Below are 27968 nucleotides of genomic sequence, written 5' to 3'. Positions count from 1 at the left end.
GGTTGCCTACCCATGGTTTAGGGTTCCAACTGCACTCAGCTGCTAACTGTGGTTTGCCGACTCCCAACCATTATGGACTGCAAGTCCCATCATCCCCAAGCAGCATGGCCAATGGCCAGGGATGATGGGAATTGTAGTCCAACAAAGATCTGGAGGGCCACCATTTCCCCATTCCTGAACTACAGGATTAGCCAGAAACCAGCTTCTAACGATAGCTATGGACCGTGGCTCAAGGTAACTACGGTTGGCAAATGCGGTGATTCAGATCTACAGCCACACCACATCCGAGAAAGCGTGTTCTCCTTCATGGAGAGAACGTGTTTTGCGGTGGGGGCCGCCAGGACACTCCAAAGTTGTGGGGCGGGCTAATTGACCGTTGCCAATGATGCAATTGGGCTTCCCTTGTCGTTGGGAAGAAGTTAACGTTGCCATTTGTTGACTGACAGCCATAAATGCTAAAACTCCTTGCACAAGGCTAGGGCTTCCTCTTTTCGACCGTGCATCGGTTTGCCCGTCCCCCCCTCCCTAGAATTAGGGTTGTTCGCTTGACCTTGCTATGCCTGTCATGGGGTCGTCTGCTCTTGGGGCAGGGGCCCGGTAGGAATTTTGTCCACCTGGCTGATTGGCTGGGGCCATTTGGTTTTTGCCTACTGCGTAGCAAATTGTCACAACTTGTAAGGTTGCGGTTAGGCATTGGTTTATGGTTTGGTTGGTTGAGGGGCATGGATTGGCTGTGCCTGCCCCTCTAATGCTGCTGCTGCAAGGGATTCCGTTAAAGGAATCGGGGCTAACTATTGCTTGTCCACCCTGTCAAGGTGGCTCGGGCCATTGCAAGAGCTCCTGGCTGCATTTGGGGAGGGCTGAGGGCAGGTTCCCTGCTCCATCGCTAGCCCCAAGTGTATTCCCCTATTCTTGGACAAAAAAAATGATAGGCACAAATACAAGATGGGTGACACCTGGCTTGAGAGCAGTACATGTGAAAAGGATCTAGGAGTCTTGGTTGACCACAAACTTGACATGAGCCAACAGGGTGACGCGGCAGCTAAAAAAGCCAATGCAATTCTGGGCTGCATCAATGGGAGTATAGCATCTAGATCAAGGGAAGTAATAGTGCCACTGTATTCTGCTCTGGTCAGACCTCACCTGGAGTACTGTGTCCAGTTCTGGGCACCACAGTTCAAGAAGGACACTGACAAACTGGAACGTGTCCAGAGGAGGGCAACCAAAATGGTCAAAGGCCTGGAAACGATGCCTTATGAGGAACGGCTAAGGGAGCTGGGCATGTTTAGCCTGGAGAAGAGGAGGTTAAGGGGTGATATGATAGCCATGTTCAAATATATAAAAGGATGTCACATAGAGGAGGGAGAAAGGTTGTTTTCTGCTGCTCCAGAGAAGCGGACACGGAGCAATGGATCCAAACTACAAGAAAGAAGATTCCACCTAAACATTAGGAAGAACTTCCTGACAGTAAGAGCTGTTTGACAGTGGAATTTGCTGCCAAGGAGTGTGGTGGAGTCTCCTTCTTTGGAGGTCTTTAAGCAGAGGCTTGACAACCATATGTCAGGAGTGCTCTGATGGTGTTTCCTGCTTGGCAGGGGGTTGGACTCGATGGCCCTTGTGGTCTCTTCCAACTCTAGGATTCTATGATTCTGACTTTTGCAGGCGTGCGGAATGTCAGAACTGTCCCCCACGGTGGGGGCAGCTAGTCGCAACCAATGCCTAAGCAACCACTCACATGTTTGTATTTTAATAAAGTTGTGGCCAAAATTATGCCAGAAACCTTAAACCTTAAATATTGGTGTGATGTGTGAGTTATTGGGGTGGCCCTGGGGACCTCAACACGCAACATCCTTTACTGAGAGGTGCTTCCGCACATCGGCTGTGGCGGCAGAAATGTTGTGCTGAGTGCTCACTGAGCGAGGGAGCAGCAACGGGTCTAGCTGAAGGTTACTGAGCAGCATGGCAGAGGTGCAAAGAGTGGAAAGAAGCCAAACTCTCCTCTCGGGACTTACTCTGAATAACGCTGAGTCCGAAGAGGTGACAGTCCTTCAGCCGCAGGAGGTCACACACCTGGACCAGTAACTCATGGCACAATATTTTGACCTACAAGGGGGAGAGGGTGGTGGAGGAAAAGGCAGTTATTTGGGGAGCGACTTCTGGAGGGGTGATACAGGAAGACCCATTTATTTACTTCAGGATTTATAAGACGTCCAGTGTTCGGAGAACACCCAGGCAGCAAACAGCAAAAGAACACAAGACGTAATGCAGCATGTAAAAGCAGTTTTGTAATTGTAAGACGCATGGGTGCAACTGAGCTTTCAGAATAATAATAAAAAATTTTTATTTATACCCCACCCTCCCCGGCCAGAGCCGGGCTCAGGGTGGCTAACACCAGTAAAATTACTATAAAAACATAATAGGGAAGGGGAAAAAAAACACAATTTTAAAATACAGGTTAAAAATACAATTTAAAATGTAGTCTCATTTTAATAGTAGCCCATAGATCAAGACAATAAGGGGAGGGAAACATAAGGGTCAGACTGAGTCCAAACCAAAGGCCAGGCGGAACACCTCTGTCTTGCAGGCCCTGCGGAAAGATGTCAAGTCCCGCAGGGCCCTAGTGTCTTGTGACAGAGTGTTCCACCAATTCGGGGCCAGTGCTGAAAAGGCCCTGGCCCTAGTTGAGACCAATCTAACCACCTTGCGACTTGGGACCTCCATGATGTTTTTGTCTGAAGACCATAGGGTCCTCTGTGGGACATACCAGGAGAGGCGGTCCCGTAGGTACGAGGGTCCTAGGCTGCATAGGGCTTGAAAGGTCAAAACCAGCACCTTAAACCTTACCCTGTACTCCACCGGGAGCCAGTGCAGCTGGTAAAGCACTGGATGAATGTGATCCTGCGGCAAGGACCCCGTAAGGAGTCTCGCCACGGTATTCTGGAGTTTCTGGGTCAGCTTCAAGGGCAGTCCTACAATAATCAAGCCTGGAGGTGACTGTCGCATGGATCACTGTGGCCAAATCAGGACTTTGCATGGGCAAACAGAGCGAGGAACTTGCAAGATTCCCAGACCATCCCTGAACCTTTATCTCTATGCTAACTTCTCCCTCTCCCTCCTTGTTTAGAAGGCTACACATTTGGTTGCATCCTATGTGGGGCTACCTTTGAAGGTGACCCAGAAACTACATCTAATCCAGAATGCGGCAGCCAGACTAGTGACTGGGAGCGGCCGCCGAGACCATATAACACAGTCTTGAAAGACCTACACTGGCTCCCAGTATGTTTCCCAGCACAATTCAAAGTGTTGGTGCTGACCTTTAAAGCCCTAAACGGCCTCAGCCCAGTATACCCGAAGGAGCGTCTCCACCCCCATCGTTCAGCCCAGACGCTGAGGTCCAGTGCTGAGGGCCTTCTGGCGGTTCCCTCACGGTGAGAAGCAAAGCTACAGGGAACCAGGCAGAGGGCCTTCTCGGTAGTGGTGCCTGCCCTGTGGAACGCCCTCCCATCAGATGTCAAAGAGATAAACAACTACCTGACATTTAGAAGACATCTGAAGGCAGCCCTGTTCAGGGAAGTTTTTAATGTGTGACATTTTAATGTATTTTTGGTCTTTGTGGAAGCCGCTCAGAGTGGCTGGGGAAACTCAGCCAGATGGGCGGGGTACAAATAAAAAATCATTATTATTATTATTATTATTATTATTATTATTATTATTATTATTATTAACCATGGTTAAGGGAAATGTCACAGAGCTACCCAGAGCCACAGCACCACTCTCCATTACAAAGCCATCAAAAACAAGAACGAAAATAATGATTCCAGACTAGAATAACTAGAATCTCAAATATCGTTTCCAGGCAGTTAATTGCGAAGGGGGCTTCCATTTTGCTTAACCCATTGCGATTTCAACAGCTCTGTTTGGAAGCTTGAAGCATGGTAGGTAGAAAGCCATTCCTACGTCTAGAGAGACCGTTATTTGCTCATGGTCTTCAGGCCTCGTCTTCTGCCCATTTTGTGGCAATTACGGAGACAGCGTGCAAATAAAGCTTGCAGATCTGCTGCAAAAAATATTCTAATTTCCAGCACGGCTCTGGATGCTTTGAGGGAACCCCTCGCTTCGCCAAGAAGGCACCAAGCCAGAGACTTAATAATTGAAGAATTCAAAACAGCCGCATAAGCAACTCTCTAAAAAATGTTGCATGTAAGAAGAGAGGAAGGGGTGGAGTGGGGAAAATGGCCCTGCCAGAGAAACAAAGGGAAGACAAAAGCTCTAAAGGATCATCGCTTGGGAACTTCTAAATAGGACATCAACCTGCCAGGGGAGAGAAATTTGGTAGAGAGGTGGGCATGCAGTGCAGCGATCCTTTAAATTTAACGCCTGTCGTTTCCAAAAGGAAGTCACACAGCCAAGATAAAGAGCTTTTGGGTGAGCGGCAAGGATATAATGGGTGAAAATTGTAACTTTTCCTTCTTTTCAAGCATGAACAGCACAGGCCTCTCTGGGTCACAGCCAGGGCTGGATTTCCATATAAGCTAAACAAGCTATAGCTTAGGGCCCCACTTGCTTTAAAAAGGTAAAGGTACCCCTGCCCGTACGGGCCAGTCTTGCCAGACTCTAGGGTTGTGCGATCATCTCACTTAAGAGGCCGGGAGCCAGCGCTGTCCGCAGACACTTCCGGGTCACGTGGCCAGCGTGACAAGCTGCATCTGGCAAGCCAGCGCAGCACACGGAACGCCGTTTACCTTCCCGCTGGTAAGCGGTCCCTATTTATCTACTTGCACCCGGGGGTGCTTTCGAACTGCTAGGTTGGCAGGCGCTGGGACCGAACGACGGGAGCGCACCCCGCCGCGGGGATTCGAACCACCGACCAAGTCCTAGGCGCTGAGGTTTTACCCACAGCGCCACCCGCGTCCCCCCAAAAAATATACAGGGAAAGAAAACCTGGATGTACATTTCCAAAATATAAGATAAAGAACAAATAAAATAAAACCTACATACAGTGCTTTGTGTTGTGTAGGCGCCTATGATGTAAGTAATGGGTCCCGCCTGCTAGCCCGCTCCCTAAAATATCACCGGTTTGCTCCTTTCTATATATTGGGTGCCTACATTCTGCATGGACTGGTCGCATGGCAACATGTGCAAATGGCTTCAGATACCTATTAGGTCCTTAAATGATCATATAGCATATATTCAATACAAAAACAGTGACATTTTGTTGTTGAGAAAGGACAGCTGGACATATAAAGGGCCCCAGTACCTTCAGGAGCTTAGGGCCTCATCAAACCTAAATCCAGCCCTGGTCACAGGTCCAAACCCCATGAAAGAAAGGACAGGAGCAAAACTGTTCTGGATAAAATTTTAGAAGGTTGGCTATTGCGGAAGCCAGCCAGGAAAGGGTTGAGAGAGACAGGCCTTTTAAACTGTCAGCTCTTCATTTCGGCAGCCTAATAATTCAGGCCGGGGAAAGTCATTTTGTGTTGCTGTAATTAAACTACCAAGAGTAAGAAACTCTTTGCTTGTCTACTGGCCAGGGGTAGCCTAACATCCGTCATCTATGGTCTCTAGGTTAGACTACTGCAATGTGTTATAGGTGGGGCTGCCTTCAAAGGCGGTTCGGAAACTGCAGCTGTTGGAGAATTCAGCGGCCAGATTGCTGAGTAACACCAAGCACAGGTGCTCTGGCTGCTTCTGGGCCCAATGGAAACAGCAGGTTTTTACCCGGAAAGCCTTATGCAGCTTGGGACCACAATATTTCAAGGACACCCTCGCCCCACGTGAACCAACCTGGACCCCATGCTCTTCATCGGAGTCCCTTCCACGTGCCCCCTCTGAGAGGGGAACGGAAGGTGGCAACATGAGAAAGGGTCTTCTCAGTGGTGGCTCCCCATTTATGGACTACTTGTCTCCAGGAAGGCATGCCTGGGTCCCTCATTGTCTGCTTTTAGGCGTCAGGGAAAAACATGCTTACACACCCAAGCCCTTGGAATTTAATTCTTGGTGTATTTTTTTGGGGGGGGGTATTTGGGTTTGTTCTTTTATGTACAGTGGTACCTTGGTTCTCAAACGCCTTGGTACTCAAACAACTTGAACCCAAACACTGCAAACCTGGAAGTAAGTGTTCCGGTTTGCAAACTTTTTTCGGAAGCCGAACATGCTCCGATTTGAGTGTTGTGCTGAGGTCTGTCTGTTTATGCTATTCATTTTGCGCTTTTGTTTCTGCGGCTCTTTTTGTTCGTTTTTGTGACTGTGTGGAACCCAGTTCAGCTACTGATTGATTGACTGATTGTGTGACTGCAGTACATTGTTTATTGCTTTCATTTTATGGATCAATGGTCTCGTTAGAAAGTAAAATTCACGTTAAATTGCTGTTTTAGGGGTTGTTTTTAAAAGTCTGGAACGGATTAATCCGTTTTGCATTCCTTTCTATGGGATAGAGCACCTTGGTTTTGGAACGCTTTGGTTTTGGAACGGACCTCTGGAACAGATTACGTTTGAGAACCAAGGTGCCACTGTATGTTACTGTTATTTTAGGTTGATTTTATTCCTGCTTTTATATTTGTTTATCACCTTTGCTTTTATAAATTGCTTCAAGTTCAATTTTTTTCGGAGGGGGGGAGATGACTAATGACGACAACGATTTTATTACCTGCCCTTCGCCAGCAGGTCCCAGAGCTATTCAAAATTCAGAATGAAAAGCAGTTAAAACAGATTGCAGCGCCAGGAATAGGGTGGGCCCTGCAAACACACCTAGCTTTCAAAGCCCAGGGTAACACTGCAAATTTCCCCCCTTCCCAGACACCTGCCAGTATAGCCCACCTTGCTCTAGACAGTTGGACCTGGGGGGGGGGAGTAATGCGCCCCACGCACCAAGACAGTGCTTGAGCAAGGTCCACTTCGCCCAGGTCTCAGAAAGGGGGAGGGAAAGGTTGGGGGCACATACTGTATTTTTCACCCTATAGGACACACTTTTTCCCCTCCAAAAATGAAGGGGAAATGTGTGTGCGTCCTATGGAGTGAATGTAGGCTCCTTGGCTTCAGCGATAGCAACGTAAAGCCTCCGAAGCGCAGAGGGAGAGCTCCCCCCGTGCTTCGGAGGCTTCGCGTTGCTTTCGCTGAAGCCCCCGGAGCGCAGGGAATGCCCGCTGCACTCCGGGGGCTTCAGGCAGCTGTCCGCAAGCCTTTGGAGCGCAGCAGGAGTTCCTGCCGCACTCCAAAGGCTTGCGGATAGCTGCCTGAAGCCTGGAGAACGAGAGGGGTCGGTGCACACTGATTCCTCTTGCTCTCCAGGCTTCGCTTCGCTGGAGAGGCGCTGCACAGTTTTCCCTCTCTGCGCAGTGCCCCTTCAGCGAAGCGGGAGGAGAAATGGAAGGGGCTCCGTTTCTCCTACCGCTTCGCTGAAGGGGCGCTGACCAGAGAGGGGGAGAATTCCCCCCCCCGTTATCTCCCTCCTACGGTCCGGTGCGTCCTATAGAGCGAAAAATACGGTACTTGTGACAGGCCCCCGAGGAACGGCGAGAAAGAGGCAGCCTTGAGACGGTTCACTCACGTTTATGATGATGTTGAGGGAATGGTCGTTGGGGAGGAAAACACACACGCTGCGTCGGTCCTGCATGACTCTGTTATTGTGGAAGTTCAATTTGTTCATCGTGTTTCGGGCCTTCCCCGTGGATGTCTGAGCGAGCCGCTTGGAGACTGCGCGGGAACCTCGGGGTCACGGCACACGGAGACCAGCAGCTCCACCTCCTCCTGCTCACCTGCCGCCAAGCAGGCTGGGCATCTGAGCATCGCTTCGCACGGGTACCATCACTGGAAAGGACGAGAAGCACACGCAACTTCAGATGCTGCTGGCCACGGGAAGATGGGAGAAGAACTTCGCCATGGCCTACCCCCAGTGTTGGACTACAACTCCCATCATCCCTGACCTCGTCCAACCACAGCTGAGAAACACTGCACCCAAACCAATAATTACGATGATTATTGTTTTAATCCCACCTTTAAAAGAAAAATATAGAACACAGGAGGTGGCCTGCAACTGGGAATGGTAAGCCCTCTCAATTTCTGTTTCCCATATCCCCAATCTTGTAAATTTGGTTCTCCACATTTACATATAAGTTTGAGATTCTCTGTTTCTTTTAAAATCCTCATGAAAATTCTTCAGCATTTCAACGTGACTGGTCGGAGGTTCGAATCCCGGCAACTGGGTGAACTCCCGTTGCTCGGCCACTGCTCCTGCCAACCTAGCAGTTTGAAAGCACATCAAAGTGCAAGTAGATAAATAGGCACCGCTCCGGCGGGAAGGTAAACGGCGTTTCCGTGCACTGGTTTGCCAGAAGCAGCTTAGTCCTGCTGGCCACATGACCCAGAAGCTGTACACCGGCTCCCTCGGCCAATAAAGCAAGATGAGCGCCACAACCCCAGAGTCGGTCACGACTGGACCTAATAGTCAGGGGCCCCTTTTCCTTTACTATCTCCCAATAGACACACTTTTGCAAAGCACACTATCCCTAATATTGTCCCTATTATTATTTATTACCTGCCCCTTGTCCTAAGGTACCAGGGCGCATTACAAGACTAAAAACGCAACATTAAAAGCAGCCTGAAACAACTTAGTCGCAAAAATAAGGTGTATCCTAAAAATATACCCCTTTGTGTGCCAAACATTTGCCCCTGCTGAAATCTGTTTTTGATATATTTACCATACAGTTCTTTCAGGTGCAGAAACAAGGAAGAGTGTTTTCAATGTTATAGTTATCAATGAGAGCATTTTTTCAAATGAACCTTTTAACCCATTGTACGCATTCCTCTCATCATTACTTGGCTGGAGGGCTGAGCAGCAAAATGCGCCAACGCATGAATTTTGAAAGATGGCTGTGTGTTTGGTTCATGTATCATCTCAGAAAGTGTGAATGGGGCAGAATTGGCTTCAAAGGAGAACTGGCTCAAATCTCTACCCCTGTCCTGACTTGCAACTGTTTTCTCCTCTAGCGGTGGAGGAGTCAAGAACGACAAAAAATTCCCTCAACTCAGGCACACCATCACTCAGAAGAAGGCGGCCTTCGTGCCAGCGGATGGAACGAAGTTGTTACTTGTGTAAAATGTTTCTGAACTGCGATTCAGCCGAGGATTCCAGGCTGCCGGACGAAAGTACAAGAACAGTTCCCGCTGCACGCAAATGCAACGGGTGAGATCATTCCCTCTCTTTGGCGCACACACACACACACACAAAAGTGCGAACGAAAAAGCAGGCTAAAAACAGAGAAGCTAACAAAAGAGAAAAAAATCTAAAATGCCCAGGGCAACAAGGAATAATAATAATAAATAATAATAATAATAATAATATTCAGGCAGGAGTTCCCCTGCCCCTCCTTACATGGAAATGACAAGTACCAAAAACAAGACTTAGGGCCCTTGTATCTACGGGACCGCCTCTCCTGGTCTGCCCCGCAGAGGACCTTAAGGTCCATGAATAACTATAGTTTAGAGGTCCCAGGCCCTAAGGAAGTCAGACTATCCTCCACCAGGGCCTTCTCAGTGATGGCTCCGACCTGGTGGAATGTTCTGTCCCAGGAGACCAGGGCCCTGCAGGATTTAACATCCTTCCGTCGGGCCTGTAAGACAGAGCTATTTCGCCTGGCCTTTAATTTGAATTCAGCCTGATCTTTTATTTCCCTTCTCTTCCTTCCCCCTTTTATGAAGATCACCTGCTCTGAGACCCCACAGCTAATTCTCCCCTGGCCTCCCCACTGGCCCAAGCAGGACCAATTCAGCCAGCCAGCCCTGGGGATTATCTGATTGATTATTGATTTTTATTGTTATTCATGTTTTTATACTGTCCTTTATGCTGCTTTTATAATTAAGTGTTTTAAAGTGTTTTAAATTTGTTGTTAGCCGCCCTGAGCCTGGTTTTTGAACTGGGAAGGGTGGGGTATAAATAAAATATTATTATTATTATTATTATTATTATTATTATTATTATTATTATTAAGACATTTTGCATGGAAAGCAAATGTTGCACCACTGAGCTCTACAGCCCTTCCTCATTTTTCTTAAAGTCTTAAGCTGTTGCTCCTAGGTTCAAACTACATTCAGTCTGGCTTACTATTCATTTGCTTAGGGACATATGTCTTGTGCAGAATTGGACCACTGGTCTATGTAGGTCAGCATTTCCAACACTGACTGGCAGCGCCTCTCCAGGGTTTCGGGCAAGCGCTACCTGGAGCTGCCAGCGACTGCACCTGAGACTCAAACATCCCTTGAAGGATGCTGCGGCATATTTGCTTTCCTGGGAAAGAGCAGATTTCGTCACCTGCGCTCCCATCTCCGAAAGCTGGCGCCGCAATCCATTTGTGTGCCCTCAAAGTTGCTACGAGGCCTTTTTGCCACCGGGTTCCCACCTCTGGAATTTGCAACAACCAATAACACCGTTTTAATTATCCTCTCCCCCTCCGCCACCAAAGAAAATGCCGCCACAAACGTGAACGAGGGCACCTTTTTATTAAGCGTATATTTCCCAGTTGGGTTAGTCAAGCCAGCGCCTCCTTTTCATTGAACAGAGGGGGCTCTGGACCTTTTTAATCAACTGGAAATTCATCTCCTGAAAGCCTGCAGGGCTTTCTTCCATGTGCATTAAGAGGCTGTCCAAAGGCAAGCACATTTCTCATCTCTGAACGTTAAGAGCGTAAGCCAAGCCTTCCTGGATCAGGACCATCCAGTCCGGCATCCTCTTCTCACAGTGGCCACCCAGGTGCCCGTGGGAAACCAGGGAGCAGGATTCAAGCACAAGAGCAAATCTCCCCTCCTGTGGTTAATAATAATAATAATAATAATAATAATAATAATAATAATAATAATTTATATCCCACCCATCTGGCTGGGCTTCCCCAGCCACTCTGGGCGGCTTTCAACAAAATATTAAAATACCGTAATACATCAAACATTAAAAGCTTCCCTAAACAGGGCTGCTTTCAGATGTCTTCTAAAAGTCTGGTAGTTGTTGTTCTCTTTGACATCTGGTGGGAGGGCGTTCCACAGGGCGGGTGCCACTACTGAGAAGGCCCTTCGCCTGGTTCCCTGTAACCTCACTTCTCGCAGGGAGGGAAGCGCCAGAAGGCCCTTGGAGCTGGACCTCAGTGTCTGGGTAGAGCGATGGTGGTGGAGACGCTCCTTCAGGAATACTGGGCTGAGGCCGTTTAGGGCTTTAAAGGTCAGCACCAACACTTTGAATTGTGCTTGGAAACGTCCTGGGAGCCAGTGTAGGTCTTTCATGACTAGTGTTATGTGGTCTCGGCGGCTGCCCCCAGTCACCAGTCTAGATGCCGCATTCTGGATTAGTTGTAGTTTCCAGGTCACCTTCAAAGATAGCCCCATGTAGAGCGCATTGCAGTAGTCCAAGTGAGAGATAACTAGAGCATGCACCACTCTGGTAAGACAGTCTGCGGGCAGGTAGGGTCTCAGCCTGCGTACCAGGTGGAGCTGGTAGACAGCTGCCCTGGACACAGAATGGACCTGCACCTTCATGGACAGCTGTGAGTCCAAAATGACTCCCAGGCTGCGCACCTGGTCCTTCAGGGGCGCAGTTACCCCATTCAGGACCAGGGAGTCCTTCACACCAGCCCGCCTCCTGTCCCCCAAAAACAGTACTTCTGTCTTGTCAGGATTCAACCTCAACTTGTTAGCTGCCATCCATCCTCCAACCGCCTCCAGACACTCACTCAGGACTTTCACCGCCTTCACTGGTTCTGATTTGAAAGAGAGGTAGAGCTGGGTATCATCCGCATATTGATGGACACCCAGCCCAAACCCCAAACCCAGAAACATTGCTGCCTCAGACCATCGATAGCCCTAAGCTCCTCCATGAATTTGTCCAATCCCCTTTTAAACCCATCCTGTGGGAGGGAGTTCCAAAGGTTAACCACGTACTCTGTGAAAAAGTACCGTATTGGCCCAAATATAAGCCGCATCCGAATATAAGCAGCACCTTTAAAATTCGGGGGGGGGGGGGGAGAGAGAAAAAAACCAAGACCCAAATATAAGCCACTCCCTTAAAATTCCACAGGCACTCACACCCGTTCCGTTTTACTGTACGTCTGTTTCAGCAGCAATACCGTAAAAGCCAATTTTTGTAAGGTCGCGAATTTAAGCCACACTTTTAACTTTTCACGGTCGGAATTTGGAAGGGAAAAAAAGTGCAGCTCATATTCGGGCCAATACGGTATTTTCTTTTATCTGTCGTGTTTCACACACATGGGCAAAAATAGTGATTTCCTTAACAGGAAGGCTCTAACCATCTGAAACAGAGAGTGGAGAAGGAACGATGGAGAGAGGGAACAATACGGGAAAAAGCAATTGACCGGTACTTATTTTATTTCATAAAAGTTATACACCTCTTGTTTGCAAAAAACAAAAGAAAAACCTCAAAGCCGTTTACTAAAGATAAAACAGTAGAATCAAGAAAAAAATCACAGCCATACTCTTAAAAGATACAAAAGTTAAATCCTTAATCAGATTAAAATTATCTCAGCTTTCTAAGCATCTAGGTAGGCTGGTCTTAAACTAGGTACTTAGCAGGCTAGGAACTTAAAAGTTGGTTGCAGCTGGGAAGAAGGATTAAAGTGGCAAGGCCACAGATATGCGGAAAACGTGGATTTTGAAGAGGGGGGCTGAAGATGGGAGAGTGGTTTCTGTGCCGGTAAGGTGTCAATGTGCTTTGTTGCTCAGGCTAGGATTCCAGAACTGCTTTTGTAACATCGCTGTGGCTGTTTTATCCCAGGCTGCCTCCGCCTTGCGGCCGCCTTCTTTCCAAAACTAAATGAAGGGCTCCATCCGGTGTAAAATTCCAAGGGCTTCGACGCAGGCGCTGCGAAACTGAAGGGTTCTTTGTGCTGAGAAGCCTCAAAACTTCTATAGAGGAGCAAAACATGCAAAGGCCAGGGTCCAGCAGAACAAAGTGGTACAAAAGTGGATTTTGCTGAGGTGCTAGCCAGCAGGACATTAGGAAGAAATGTCCTAGCTGCTTGCTGTGCCAGGTTTGTATTTGCAGGAAAGCACAAAAAAATACAACCCACTGCCAGCTTCTTTGTAGGGGTGGGATCCATACTGGTGCCTTATTATATTGGACGTGTAGACCAGGTGTAAATACACTTCCCAGATGCGGAAGAAATTACATGTTCAGTAGCAGATGGGCAAAACCGATTCCTGCAAATTATTTATTTTGCTTGAAAGGATTTGGGGCCTACCCTTCAGCAAAAGAAAAAAAAGGTTCTTACATCAGCAAATGTAAGGCAAACATGGCCCCCCAGCATAGAAGACACGACATAAAAGGAAAGGGGCTCGAGAGGGAGGAGGAAAGGAAGCAAACTCTGGTTCTTCACTGTAAAGTTCTTTTAAAAACCAAGCTGGAATGGAAGAGGAGTTCAGGGAGGGGAGGAGGGGAGTTGGTGGTTTCTGATGGCCTGGCAGTGATGGAGGGAGAAGCCGGAAGGGGCTGGTTTCTCAGTGGGGCCCCTCCTTCCTTCCTTCCTTCCTTCCTTCCTTCCTTCCTTCCTTCCTTCTCTCTCTCTGCTGCAGCCTGAAGGAATGGCCACTCAAACAAACTGGCAAGGGAAGGAAGGCATGTTGAAGCCGAGTAGCGACTGGAGAAGAGTGACTAGTGGGGTGCCACAGGGTTCTGCCTTGGGCCCGGTCTTATTCAACATCTTTATCAACGACTTGGATGATGGACTCAAGGGCATCCTGATCAAATTTGCAGATGACACCAAACTGGGAGGGGTGGCTAACACCCCAGAGGACAGGATCACACTTCAAAACGACCTTGACAGATTAGAGAACTGGGCCAAAACAAACAAGATGAATTTTAACAGGGAGAAATGCAAAGTATTGCACTTGGGCAAAAAAAATGAGAGGCACAAATACAAGATGGGTGACACCTGGCTTGAGAGCAGTACATGTGAAAAGGATCTAGGAGTCTTGGTTGACCACAAACTTGACATGAGCCAACAGTGTGACGCGGCAGCTAAAAAAGCCAATGCAATTCTGGGCTGCATCAATAGGAGTATAGCATCTAGATCAAGGGAAGTAATAGTGCCACTGTATTCTGCTCTGGTCAGACCTCACCTGGAGTACTGTGTCCAGTTCTGGGCACCACAGTTCAAGAAGGACACTGACAAACTGGAATGTGTCCAGAGGAGGGCAACCAAAATGGTCAAAGGCCTGGAAACGATGCCTTATGAGGAACGGCTAAGGGAGCTGGGCATGTTTAGCCTGGAGAAGAGGAGGTTAAGGGGTGATATGATAGCCATGTTCAAATATATAAAAGGATGTCACATAGAGGAGGGAGAAAGGTTGTTTTCTGCTGCTCCAGAAAAGCGGACACGGAGCAATGGATCCAAACTACAAGAAAGAAGATTCCACCTAAACATTAGGAAGAACTTCCTGACAGTAAGAGCTGTTTGACAGTGGAATTTGCTGCCAAGGAGTGTGGTGGAGTCTCCTTCTTTGGAGGTCTTTAAGCAGAGGCTTGACAACCATATGTCAGGAGTGCTCTGATGGTGTTTCCTGCTTGGCAGGGGGTTGGACTCGATGGCCCTTGTGGTCTCTTCCAACTCTATGATTCTATGATTCCATGATTCTATGATTCTAGTGCATGGTGGGGGGGGGGATGCTTAACCCTGCCTGCCACCAGCCATTTCGCCCTGCCCTGCAATCCACAGATCCGCTCCACTTCCCAGTGGGGAGGAGTTGCGGTGGACAGCATAGCCACCCACTCCCCCACCGGGGGTGGGGGACTTTGTCTCCCATTGCCTGGGGGATCCCGGCCACGTCACAGCCCGGCCAGCCAACCCGCTGGTTGGGGGCGTGGGGGGGGCGTGGCCGGAGCCGTTTAAACGGAGGAGCGAGCCAGAGGACTTCCTCTTTGGCTCGCTTCCTCAATCACCCGCCCTCCCTCCCTATTTTGCAGGTTAGGCAATATCCTTGCTATGGACTTCGGTTGGTCGCCTTGGTTGTCCAAAGGGCCTGGTAGGAATTTTTCCACTTGGCAAATTGGCACTGGCCATGTGGTTTTCGCCTACCTCGTAGCAATCGTCACAATATGTTAGGGTTGCGGTTAGGCATTTATTGACCTTGTGTGGGGAAGGGGAGGTGTGGTCGCCACCTGCCCCTCCGTGCTTAAGGGTATTCCGTTAAAGGAATCCGGGTGTGTGGATCTTGTCCGAAGCCCGGGCCGGGGGCTAGGGCCTTGGCACGACCCCGACGGGAACACCAGGGGGAGCTTGAGTTGGTTCGCATCGACAGGGCTCCCCCTTCCGGTGGTTGACCTTTACCGGACTCCCTGCGCAGTGGGCAGGAGTCAGATATAGTCGGGTCCATTCAATGCCTAAGCCAATACCGCTCACATTCTGTAACTTCAATAAAGTTGTGGCCAAAATTTGCCCAATAACATAAACCTAATATCTGTGTCCTTGTGTGAGTTATTTCCAACTAGGGGGTGGCTGCGGGGTCTCGACACGCAGCTGTTCTCCCCCTAGCAAAGATTCAAGGCCATGGCATTTGCCATGCTGTGGCATCTGATGGAGGCAAGGTCCCTGGGCAGGGTGGGAGAAGAACAGCAACAAGTGGGCTGAAAGGGTTAAGCCTGCATCTCCTCCTTGCCATTTCTTCACTTACCCATTCATTACATTTACATCCCCAAAGAGATCAAGATGCACCAACTACTCTATTAAATGGAAAGCTGAGGCTGGTGGTCAACAAAAGAGGTTTAAAGATCTCAAGGCAAACCTAACAAAAAGGTAGTATAAACACCAACAATTGGGAAACACTGGCCCGCGAGCGCTCCAGTTGGAGAACAGCCTCTACCAAAGGTGTCATGGGCTTTGAAGACACTCAAACTCAGGACGCAAGGGAGAAACATGCTAGGAGGAAGGCACGCTTGGCAAATCCACACCATGATCAACTCCCACCCGGAAACCAATGTTCCCACTGTGGAAGGACATGTGGATTCAGAATTGGCCTCCACAGTCACTCACAGACTCACTGTTAAAACCGTGTTTATGGAAGACAATCTTACTCAGTTCTAGATTCAGGCAGGTAGCCGTGTTGGTCTGACGCAGTAGAAATATATATATAATTTTTTAAAAAAATTGTCCAGTAGCACCTTAGAGACCAACTAAGTTTGTTCTTGGTACAGTGTGCATGCACACGAAAGCTCATGCCAAGAATAAACTTAGTTGGTCTCTAAGGTAAAGGTAAAGGTAAAGGGACCCCTGGCCATTAGGTCCAGTCGTGGCAGACTCTGGGGTTGCGGCGCTCATCGTGCTTTATTGGCCGAGGGAGCCGGCGTACAGCTTCCGAGTCATGTGGCCAGCATGACTAAGCCGCTTCTGGTGAACTAGAGCAGCACATGGAAATGCCGTTTACCTTCCCGCCGGAGCGGTACCTATTTATCTACTTGCACTTTAATGTGCTTTCGAACTGCTAAGTTGGCAGGAGCAGGGATTCGTGGGGATTCGAACCGCCAACCTTCTGATCAGCAAGTACTAGGCTCTGTGGTTTAACCCACAGAGCCACCCGCATCCCTGGTCTCTAAGGTGCTACTGGACAATTTTTAATTTTAAAAAAATATATCTTACTCGGCTATGAGTGATCACCAAAGGAAAAGAAGAAGACATAGTTCTCCCTGTTCTGTTTTATCCCCAGAACAACCCTGTGAGGTGGGTTGTTCCCCACCTTGGCAGAGAGCAGGAATTATCAGACACAGGACCCCAAGGAAAAGGCAGCTGCAGACTGAGTCTCAAACCACGGCGGCTGCACAGATTTTATTCCATCCACATTTCTCTCTCGGCCTGTGTGCCACGCTGTGCATCTCTGTGATGACTAGGGCTGGGCAACATATCGAGATATCGTCCAAAACCAGTTAGCAGTCCATGTCTTGATATCGGTTTCACAATTTTTGACCTGGCAATATAGTGCAAATCTGTGGGGGAAACCGTGAAGCCAGCCAAAACCTCCATCCTTATTTCAGACACCAGGACATATTGGTATATCACGGTGTTTAGCCAGTGATACACCACGATGCCGAAAACCAGACATCGCCTAGCCCTAGTGATGACAAACACCAAAGCTGTCAACTCGCCATCAAGCAGCTTGTGTTTTTCTTTCCAGGAGCGTGGAATTCAATCCCGAAGCAGAGCTTGAGAGGACTTCTGACTAACATTGCTATGTCTCAGCCAACGTCGCTTCATCCGTGTCTCGGTCTATTTTAAGCTCTTTTTGCACCTATTAAAGGCCAGACGAAGCTTTCCCAAAAACTCTCTCCATCTCTCAGTGTTTTACAACCCTTTACCTGGGCGCTCCCAAGGCCCAATTTTAAAACCTTCAGCTTTAGGTAAAGGTAAAGGGACCCCTGACCATTAGGTCCAGTCTTGGCCGACTCTGGGGTTGTGGCGCTCATCTCGCTTTATTGGCCGAGGGAGCCGGCGTACAGCTTCTGGGTCATGTGGCCAGCAGGACCAAGCCACCTCTGGCGAACCAGAGCAGCGCACGGAAATGCCGTTTACCTTCCCGCCGGAGCGGTACCTATTGATCTACTTGCACTTTGACGTGCTTTCGAACTGCTAGGTTGGCAGGAGCCGGGACCAAAAGATGGGAGCTCACCCCTTTGCGGGGATTCAAACCGCCAACCTTCCGATCGGCAAGTCCTAGGCTCTGTGGTTTAACCCACAGCGCCACCCGCGTCCCCCCACCTTCAGCTTTATGGGAGGCAAAAACATTTCACCGATCTGTGTTTTGCCATCCACTTAATCACCCAAAAGCTCCTGCTACTGGCTCAGCCCTCCAGAGGACCCAAAGCCTCGTTGAATACAAGGAAGTTCAGGTTTTCTTGCCAGCGTGAGCCCAAGATGTTTGGGCACCTGAGGCAAGCCACAAAATGCCACCTTGCTCCCCGCCACAGAAGGAGGGCCGAGTGAAGATCCACACAACAGGAACAAGGAGGGAACGAAGATCTACCTGGAATCTGCTGCCCCGGGGATTCTGCCGCCCGAGGTGGTCGTCTCCCCTTGCCTCATGGCAGGGCTGGCACTGTTTCTTGCTCACAAACGCACACAGACATACAGGCTCTCTGAATGTCCTTTGTATAAGCATAATTATTTGTGTTCGGTTACACACTACCAACACACGCTGAATTCAACCCCAATAAAGGGCCAGCCAAACGTTTTGAGCCAAAACGCTGCTGATGGCTACTAGCCACAATGGCTATGGCTCTGTCTCCACAGCCAGAGGCAGAAGTGGTTCTGAATCCTAGTTTGCCGCTGTGGGAACAGGATATTGGACTAAATGGGCCATTGGCCTGATCCAGTAGGCTCTTATTCTGCAGTTTAAAAACAGCCTGAGATATATATTTATTTATTTTAATAGCCAAATGTGGTTGAAATGAAGTATTTTCCTGGGGTGGGGGTGAGGAAATATTATCTATACGTAGGCAGCATCTGTCATACTCATGAGTAGCCCCATTGAAATCCATTGACATGGATAGCTAAAGTCCACACAACCCATTGCACCTAGTGCAGTTTTCAACGTGATATTCGTATCAAAATCAAAGCTTTACTTGAACTTTTTTTTGTGTGTGTGGAAAACTCATAAATATTTTAAGATGTAGAAACTCAAAACATTCCCCTTACATTATTTAAATTTTAAGGGGGGGGGGAGATGAAGGCACCAAAAAAATTGGTAGCATACTAATTTTAGCATGCTTGAACAGCTGTCCACATCAATATCTTAGGGGCAGACATCCTAGCTATAGCTAGCTGGGAAAAGAAGCTTTGATTTTAGATTTAGTTAGATTGGATTGGACTGGATCCACTCCAGTTACCCAATTTGACTTGTAATTTTCTTGTTCAAATCTGTAGCTAAGTCCCTTAGCGATTTACAATAAAATCAAAATTCACTACCCAAATCTTTTAAATAACCGACTGTGATTTTATTAGTAACCACCAGTAATTTATCTATCACTGGTTGTTTCTACAGTTTCCATAGCTTGGGGTGTCCAGCAGGCAGCTGTTCCTGGGAAAAGCTGCAATCATAAGGGCTAGCAACTTGGAACATTTTTAAAGCAAGCAGAGCAGAAATTCTCAGGATGCCAATGTCAGTTGTTCAGTATTGGATTACAGGCAACTGGAACCTCTAATTAAAACCGGAGACGGTTTGAGCATATTCTTCTTCTTCTTCTTTGGCGATCACTTGCAGCAGAGTAAGACTGTCTTCCATAAACAAGGCTCTAACAATGAGTCCATAATAATTCTTGATCCTGGTCTGACTGCGTTGGCTACCAATTAGTTTCCGGGCCCAATTAAAAGTGCTGGTTTTGACCTATAAAGCCTTAAACGGCTCAAGACCACAATACCTCAAGGACTGCTTCTTCCCATATGAACCTGCCCGGACCCTGAGATCCTCTTCCAAGGCCCTTATTCGTGTGCCTCCTCCTCTAGAGGTCCAGAGGTGGCAATACGAGAACGGGGCCTTCTCTGCAGTGGCTCCCCGTCTGTGGAATGCTCTCCCCAGGGAAGTTGGCCTGGCGCCTTCATTGTACACCTTTAGGCGCCATTCCTTTTAAACCAGGCCTTTGATTGATCTGATGGACATCCTATGCCCTTTTAAAATGTGTTTTCTGTGGGGGTTCGTCTGAGTGAACTACAGCGTGGAAATAGAATCAGCTCACCCACCCTGAGCCAAGACCCCGCCGGACTTACCATCACCTTGGGAGGACATCCAACACCCTTTGAGAATGTGGCTCTTTGGGGGTTTTCTGTTGGGTTATTGTTTTTTGTTTGGTTTTACATACTGTGGTCTTGTTTGCGAACCACCCTGAGACTTCCAGGTATGTGTTCTGAACAGCAGAGGATTGCTCTTCTGCAAGACCAGTCAAGGAGGTGAAGGGCAGGAAGGTGTATAAATTGAAATAGTAGTAATAATAATAATAATAATAATAATAATAATAATAATAATAATAATAATTTTATATACAGTGGTGGCCCGCAAGACGAATGCCTCGCAAGACGGAAAACTCGCTAGACGAAAGGGTTTTCCGTTTTTTTAGCTGCTTCGCAAGACGAATTTCCCTATGGGCTTGCTTCGCAAGACGAAAACGTCTTGCAAGTTTGTTTCCTTCTTCTTAACACCGTTAATACAGTTGCGACTTGACTTCGAGGAGCAACTCATAGAACGCAGTGTACATAGTAGCCTTTTTTGAGGTTTTTAAAGACTTTGGTGATTTCTGAAGCTTTTCCAAAACTTCTTTTGCAGCCATTTGGTAAGTTAAGCTTTTAAAACCTTTTGGGGGGGGTTTGGATTTTGGGTTGGGGTGTTTGGAATTCAAGGACTTGGTGTTGGGGAGGGGTTTGCAAGAATCTGGAAGCATGTGTTTTTTTCTTTGCATTTTTATGATTTTCTGTGACCATTGGGCCACTCTGCTGTTTTTTAAAAAAAATTCTGGGTTTGAATTTTGAAATGCTCTTTACAGTATGTGTGACTTTAAAGAGCACTTAATAAACTCTTGTTGTACCAAATTTGGCTTTGTTTGGACTTTTTTTGACCATAGGAACGCATTAATTGATTTTCAATGCATTCCTATGGGATTTCGTGCTTCGCAAGACGAAAAATTCGCTAGACGAAAAATTCGCGGAACGAATTAATTTCGTCTTGCGAGGCACCACTGTAGTAGTAATAGTAATAATAATAATAATAATAATAATAATAATAATAATAAATTCACATCTTCCACCTGGCCTTTGGCTTGGAGCCAATTTGATTCCCTCCTCCTCTTTCTTTTTTCTTTTTCCTTTCTCCTCCTGTGATGAGGCTGCATTTTAATATTTTAATGTTTCAATATTTTAATGTTGCATTTTAATCTTGTTTTTAAGTTGTATTCATTCAACTTGTTTTTATTATTGCTTGTTAGCCGCCCTGAACCCGGCCTTGGCTGGGGAGGGCAGGGTATAAATAAAAATTATTACTATTATTATTATTATTATTATTATTATTATTATTATTATCTATGGGACCGCCTCTCCTGGCATGCCCCGCGGAGGACCTTGAGGTCCACAAATGACAACATTTTCGAGGTCCCAAGTCTCAAGGTGGTTAGATTGGTCTCAAGTAGGGCCAGGGCCTTTTCAGTACTGGCCCCGACTTGGTGGAATGCTCTGTCACAAGAGACTAGGGCCCTGCAGGACTTGACATCTTTCTGCAGGGCCTGCAAAGCTGTTCCGCCTGGCCTTCAGTTTGGACTCAGTCTGACCCTTATGTCTTCCCTCCCCTAACGGTTTTGAGCTATGGGCTACTACTAAAATGAGGCTGCATTTTAAATTGCATTTTAACCTGTATTTTAAATTGGTTCCCCACCCCCCTATTATGTTATTATTGTAATTTTACTGGTGATAGCCACCCTGGGTCCAGCTCTGGCCGGGGAGGGCGGGGTATAAATAAATTATTATTATTATTATTATTATTATTATATTATTATTATTATTATTATTATTATTATTATTATTATTATTATTATTATTCTGAGGATCTTGATCTGCTTTACTTAGCACTGATCCCTTCCCCATCATCTCTGCTTAAACCTCTCATGGCACTGGGATACAGATATAAATATTACAGCTGCTCAGGGACTAAAAGAACGTCAGGGCGGACAAGAGAGATCCGACTCCATGGATGGAGGCAAAGCAGTGTTTCGTCAATCCCACACGAACGAGGCAGCAGGAGAACAGAAGGAGATTCATACTTTCAGAAGCAGCCCTGAAGGCAGAACTGATCCTTCTGACCTGCACCACACAGCCAAGCAGCCCTGCGGGTCAACGCCTGAGAAAGCTGTTCTGTTTTGTAACACCTGCACAGCATCCCCACAAAAGGCCTTCTGCCTGCAGAGCAGGTGTCCAGTGTTAGAAACTTGGATATATAAGCTAATAGCCAAGTGGCACCTTAAACATGGGTTACAGTCAGGGTGGATTTAAAACACTAGTCAGTAAGACTTGATTCACCGTGTTTTCCGCTCCATAAGACGCACCTGACCATAAGACGCACCTAGTTTTTAGCATAACTAAGATATGCAGATGACACAACCTTGATGGCAGAAAGTGAGGAGGAATTAAAGAACCTTTTAATGAGGGTGAAAGAGGAGAGTGCAAAATATGGTCTGAAGCTCAACATCAAAAAAACGAAGATCATGGCCACTGAGCCCATCACCTCCTGGCAAATAAAAGGGGAAGAAATGGAGGCAGTGAGAGATTTTACTTTCTTGGGCTCCATGATCACTGCAGACGATGACAGCAGCTGCAAAATAAAAAGACGCCTGCTTCTTGGGAGAAAAGCAATGACAAACCCAGACAGCATCTTAAAAAGCAGAGACATCACCTTGCCAACAAAGCTCCGTATAGTTAAAGCTATGGTTTTCCCAGTAGTGATGTATGGAAGTGAGAGCTGGACCATAAAGAAGGCTGATCGCCGAAGAATGGATGCTTTTGAATTGTGGTGCTGGAGGAGACTCTTGAGAGTCCCATGGACTGCAAGAAGATCAAACCTCTCCATTCGGAAGGAAATCAGCCCTGAGTGCTCACTGGAAGGACAGATCCTGAAGCTGAGGCTCCAAGACTTTGGCCACCTCATGAGAAGACTCCCTGGAAAAGACCCAGATATTGGGAAAGATGGAGGGCACAAGGAGAAGGGGACGACAGAGGACGAGATGGTTGGACAGTGTTCTCGAAGCTACCAGCATGAGTTTGACCAAACTGCGGGAGGCAGTGGAAGACAGGAGTGCCTGGCGTGCTCTGGTCCATGGGGTCACCAAGAGTCGGACACGACAAAATGACTAAACAACAACAACAAGAAGAAAGAACACCAGAAGCACCTGCTGGCTCAAGACAATAGCCCATCTAGTCCAGCCTCCCGTTCTCCCAGTGACTGAGCAGATGCCCGGGGGACACATACAAGCTGAACCGGAGCACAAAAACAATTCTTCCTTCCTGCGGTTTCCAACAACTGGCATTCAGGAGCATCGCCATCTCTAACCGGGGAAACCTTGGCTTCCGTCTGTCTCGGGAGACAATGGAGGAGTGCGCCTTCATTTGGGTTGAGGCCCAAATGCTGGGAGGTTACAGCGCTTGATGCGGCTGTAGAGTCCGATACGGGAGAGACATGTTTCGTTGCAGCCGGGGCAGAGAAAGGCTGCAAACATACTCCATCTGGTCACCATTGTGGATGCACAATCTGTCTGCTTTAGTCTGCAAGGGATTCCCGCACAGCGGAGTTGATGTTGCCAGCCTTCTTGTCACTTTTGCAGACGTCTTTGTAACACGGATGCCCTAGGGACGCAGCCATTTCCCATTCCATTCTAAGCACAGCCATCACAGCTAGTAGCCATTGACAGCCTTTTATTCCTTGAATTTCTCCCATCTTCTTTTAAAGCCATGCAAGTTAACTCGCTGGCAGAGTCTTCTTCTTTGGCGATCCCTCGTAGCCGAGTAAGACTGTCTTCCATAAACACGGTTTTAACAACGAGTCTGTAAGTGACTGTGGAGGCCAATTCTGGATCCACACGTCTTTCCACAGTGGGGACATTGGTTTCTGGGCAGGAGTTGATCATGGTGTGGATTTGCCAAGTGTGCTTTCCTCTTAGCACGTTTCTCCCATGCGGCCTGAGTTCGAGTGTCTTCAAAGCCCATGACACCTTTGGTCAAGGCTGTTCTTCAATTGGAGCACTCGAAGGCAAGTGTTTCCCAGTTGTTGGAGTTTATACTACATTTTTAAAGATTTGCCTTGAGACAGTCTTTAAACCTCTTTTGTTGACCACCAGCATTACACTTTCCATTTTTAAGTTCAGAATAGAGTACAGCCATACCTTGGGTTGAAGTAGCTTTGGGATGAATATTTTCGGGTTGCGCTCCACAGCAACCTGGAAGTAATGGCAAGCCAGCAACCTGGGTTTCGCCGCTCGCGCATGCACAGACGCTCAAAATGACATCACGCGCATGTGCGGAAGCGGCAAAACGCAACCCACGCATGCGCAGATGCGTCTTACGTTTACTTCAGAATGTGAACGGGGCTCCGGAACAGATCCCATTCATATCCAGAGGTACCACTGTAGTTGCTTTGGAAGATGATAATCTTTTTTTTTTTTTAATAATATTTTTATTTTTTCCATATAAACACAACACAACAAACATAAACATACAAAGACAAAAACAGAACAAAAAACATGTATCATTTCATATCCTAATTTCTTATACCTTTCTTCCCCGACTTCCTCATGCCTCCCCTTTCTGTATTCCAAATTCTTATCGATTGTTCAGCAAATCTTCCCTTATTTTAATTTAAATTTAGACTATTCTTCCTTATTCTCCTTGTCTTAACCATTGCTAATAGTAACCATTTACTTTCCAGTCCAACATCATTCTAACTTTCATTAACTTTGTAATATTTCTTTAAATAGTCCTTGAATTTTTTCCATTCTTCTTGCGCTGCTTCTCTTCCCTGGTTTCGGATTCTGCTCGTCATTTCTGCCAAGCCCATGTAGTCTATCACCTTCATCTGCCATTCTTCCAGTGTGGGTAGCTCTTGCGTCTTCCAGTACTTTGCAATGAGTATTCTAGCTGCTGTTGTAGCATACATAAAGAAAGTTATATCCGTCTTTAACACCCCTTGGCCGACAATACCCAAGAGAAAGGCCTCTGGTTTCTTGGGGAAAGTATATTTAAATACCTTTTTAAGTTCATTATAGATCATTTCCCAGAATGCCTTAATCTTCGACTACCAAAGACTTTTTTTGAAATGACTGACAATATGGACTTGATTGATATTTGGAGAACAAAACACCCACTAGAAAGAGAGGGAACCTTCTTTTCTGAAGCCAAAATGACATGGACAAGGATTGACCAAATCTGGGTGACTAGCAGTATGGCTCCGAACATAAAAAAAGTAGAAATCTGCCCAAAAACTTTCTCCGACCATAACGCTGTAAAGATGGTGATGAGGCAAACAACAACTGGTTCCTTCAGATGGAGAATGAATGACACTTTATTCAGAGATGAGGAGATCTGTAAGAAGGCCCAAAAAACTTTGAAAGACTACTTTGAAATCAACTTAAGGTCTAAAGTAGAAAAAAGAATAGTATGGGACGCAAGCAAAGCCGTGATGAGAGGGTTTTTGATTCAGCAAAATACTTTAAAGAAAAGAAAGCAAAATGAGAAGAAGGAGAGAATTTTGGAAAAGATAAAAGAAGGGGAAAAACAATTAAGATCGAAGCCAAAATCTCAAGAGATTTTAAGAGAAATTAAATTTCATCAAACACAATATATGGAACTGATGAATCAAGAATTAGAGTGGAAAATTAAACAAATGAGACAAAAGACCTTTGAATCTGCTGATAAATGTGGTAAGTTATTGGCTTGGCAAATAAAGAAGAGACAAAAACTCAACACGGTGACAAATATAGAGGTGGAAGGAAAGAATATAAGCAACCCAGCGGAAATTAGGAACTGTTTTCAGAACTACTTTAGACAACTCTACACACAAGGGCCGCATAATGAAATGGATATACAACAATTCCTCGAGAAAAATGGGCTGAAAAAGGTTTCGCAGGAAAATAGAACAATTTTGAATCAGGAGATATCAGCACAAGAAATAGAAGATGCCATTCAAGGCATGACGCTGGGCAAATCCCCCGGGCCGGATGGATTGACTTCTAAATATTATAAAGTTTTGAAGGAAGGACTGATACAGCCTTTGAAGGAAGTCTGTAATGAGATTATGGAGGGGAAAAGGGCACCCGATACGTGGAGTGAGGCTTATATCACACTTATACCAAAGACAGAGACTGAAAAGACTCAACTTAAAAACTACCGACCCATCTCGTTATTGAATGTGGATTACAAAATCTTTGCTGACATTTTAGCAAAGAGACTGAAAAGAGTTTTGATGGAGGAGATTCATGGGGACCAAGCGGGCTTTCTCCCAAAAAGGCATTTGTCGAACAATGTAAGGAATATAATTGACATTTTGGAAAAGCTGGAAGTGAACATAAACACTAAAGCTGTTTTGATATTTGTGGATGCCGAGAAAGCCTTTGACAACATTTCTTGGAGTTTTATGTTGAAGAACCTCCGGGGGATGGGGGTAGGCCAAGGGTTTGAGAATGGTATAGGTGCAATATACTCTGAACAGAAAGCCAAACTAATTGTAAATAATGTGGTTACAGAAGAGTTCAAGATTGAAAAAGGGACACGTCAGGGGTGCCCTATCTCCCCACTACTTTTTATATCGGTCCTGGAGGTTTTGCTTAAGATGATTAGGAGGGACCAGTTGGTTAAAGGGATTCAGGTCGGAGCTAAACAATATAAACTGAGAGCATTTGCAGATGACTTAGTACTTACATTACAAGAGCCAGAAGCTAGCACGAAAAGAGTTTTGGAAATAATTCAAGAGTTTGGTCAAATGGCAGGATTTAAATTGAATAAGTCTAAGACAAAGGTTTTGGAGAAAAATTTGACACAGATAGAAAAGGAAAGGTTTCAGAACGAGACAGGGTTAACTGTGGTTAAAAAAGTGAAATATTTGGGTATAAATATGACAGCTAAAAATGTGAATTTGTTTAAAGATAATTATGAAAAAACTTGGAGAGAAGTGAAAAAAGATTTGGAGATTTGGTCCAACTTAAAGCTTTCCTTGTTAGGCCGTATTGCAGCTATAAAAATGAATGTATTGCCAAGAATGTTGTTTTTGTTCCAAGCATTGCAAATAATTGATAAAATGGATTGTTTCAAGAGGTGGCAAAAAGACATATCTAAATTTGTCTGGCAGGGCAAAAAGCCCAGAATTAAATTTAAGATATTAACGGATTCAAAGGAAAGAGGGGGGTTTGCCCTGCCAGACTTTAAACTTTACTATGAAGCGGCAGCTTTCTGCTGGCTGAAAGAATGGCTACTTCTTGAAAACACAGACATTTTGGATTTGGAAGGTTTTAATAACATTTTTGGGTGGCATGCATATTTGTGGTATGACAAGGTTAAAGCACATAAAAGTTTCAAAAATCATATTGTCAGAAAAGCACTATTAAATGTCTGGGTCAGATATAAAGACTTGCTGGAAAATAAAACTCCAAGGTGGCTGTCGCCAATGGAAGCTAAGGCAGTTAAAAAGTTAAATATGGAGTCCAAGTGGCCAAGATACTGGGAAATTTTGGAAAAGGAAGGGGACAAATTGAGATTGCAGAGTTTTGAGAAATTAAAAGGGAAGGTGAGAGACTGGTTGCACTATCATCAAATAAATGAAGCGTTTAAACTGGACAGTAAAATTGGCTTCCAGGTGGAAAAATCAAAATTGGAGACAGAACTGTTAGAACCCAGTACTAAGAATTTGTCCAAAATGTACAATTTGCTGCTGAAATGGAATACACAAGATGAAACGGTTAAATCGGTCATGATTAAATGGGCTCAGGACATTGGTCATAATATTTTGTTTGCTGATTGGGAAAAGTTGTGGACCACCGGGATGAAATTTACGGCATGTAATGCCTTAAGAGAAAACATTATGAAAATGATATATAGGTGGTACATAACCCCAGTCAAGCTTGCAAAGATTTACCATTTGCCTGACAATAAATGTTGGAAATGTAAAGAAACTGAAGGTACATTTTTTCATCTTTGGTGGAAGATGATAATCAGGCATCCACGCAACATGACCAGTCCAACGAAGTTGATGTTGAAGAATCATCGCTTCAACACGGGTGATCTTTGCTTCTTCCAGTACACCGACATTAGTTCGCCTGTCTTCCCAAGTGATGTGTAAATTTTTTCAGAGACACCATTGATGGAATCTTTCGAGGAGCTGGAGATGGCGTTCATAAGTGGTCCGTGTTTCACAAGCGCACAGTAAGGTTGGTAGTACAATAGCTTTGTAAACAAGCATTTGGGTTTCCCTGC

The 27968-nt window shown here is 46.2% G+C and overlaps 1 protein-coding gene across 2 annotated transcripts in view; it reads right to left on the bottom strand.

The window, feature by feature from the left end:
• Positions 1 to 27968, bottom strand: part of FRMD6 (FERM domain containing 6) — a 157162-nt gene that overhangs the window by 36333 nt on the left and 92861 nt on the right. For both annotated transcript variants that reach the window (XM_083614711.1, XM_083614710.1), the window contains 2 exons: positions 7547 to 7806; positions 2013 to 2103 (listed from right to left, as the gene is read on the bottom strand). In XM_083614711.1, coding sequence (XP_083470837.1) covers positions 2013 to 2103; positions 7547 to 7645 — 190 coding nt within the window. In that variant the 5' untranslated portion in view covers positions 7646 to 7806. The remainder of the gene's footprint in view (positions 1 to 2012; positions 2104 to 7546; positions 7807 to 27968) is intronic.

Source organism: Podarcis filfolensis (assembly GCF_964270895.1).
Source record: "Podarcis filfolensis genome assembly, chromosome: 1".
NCBI lineage: Eukaryota > Metazoa > Chordata > Lepidosauria > Squamata > Lacertidae > Podarcis > Podarcis filfolensis.
The sequence above is the reverse complement of the archived record's forward strand: the minus strand, read 5'-3'. Positions and strand labels throughout refer to the sequence as shown.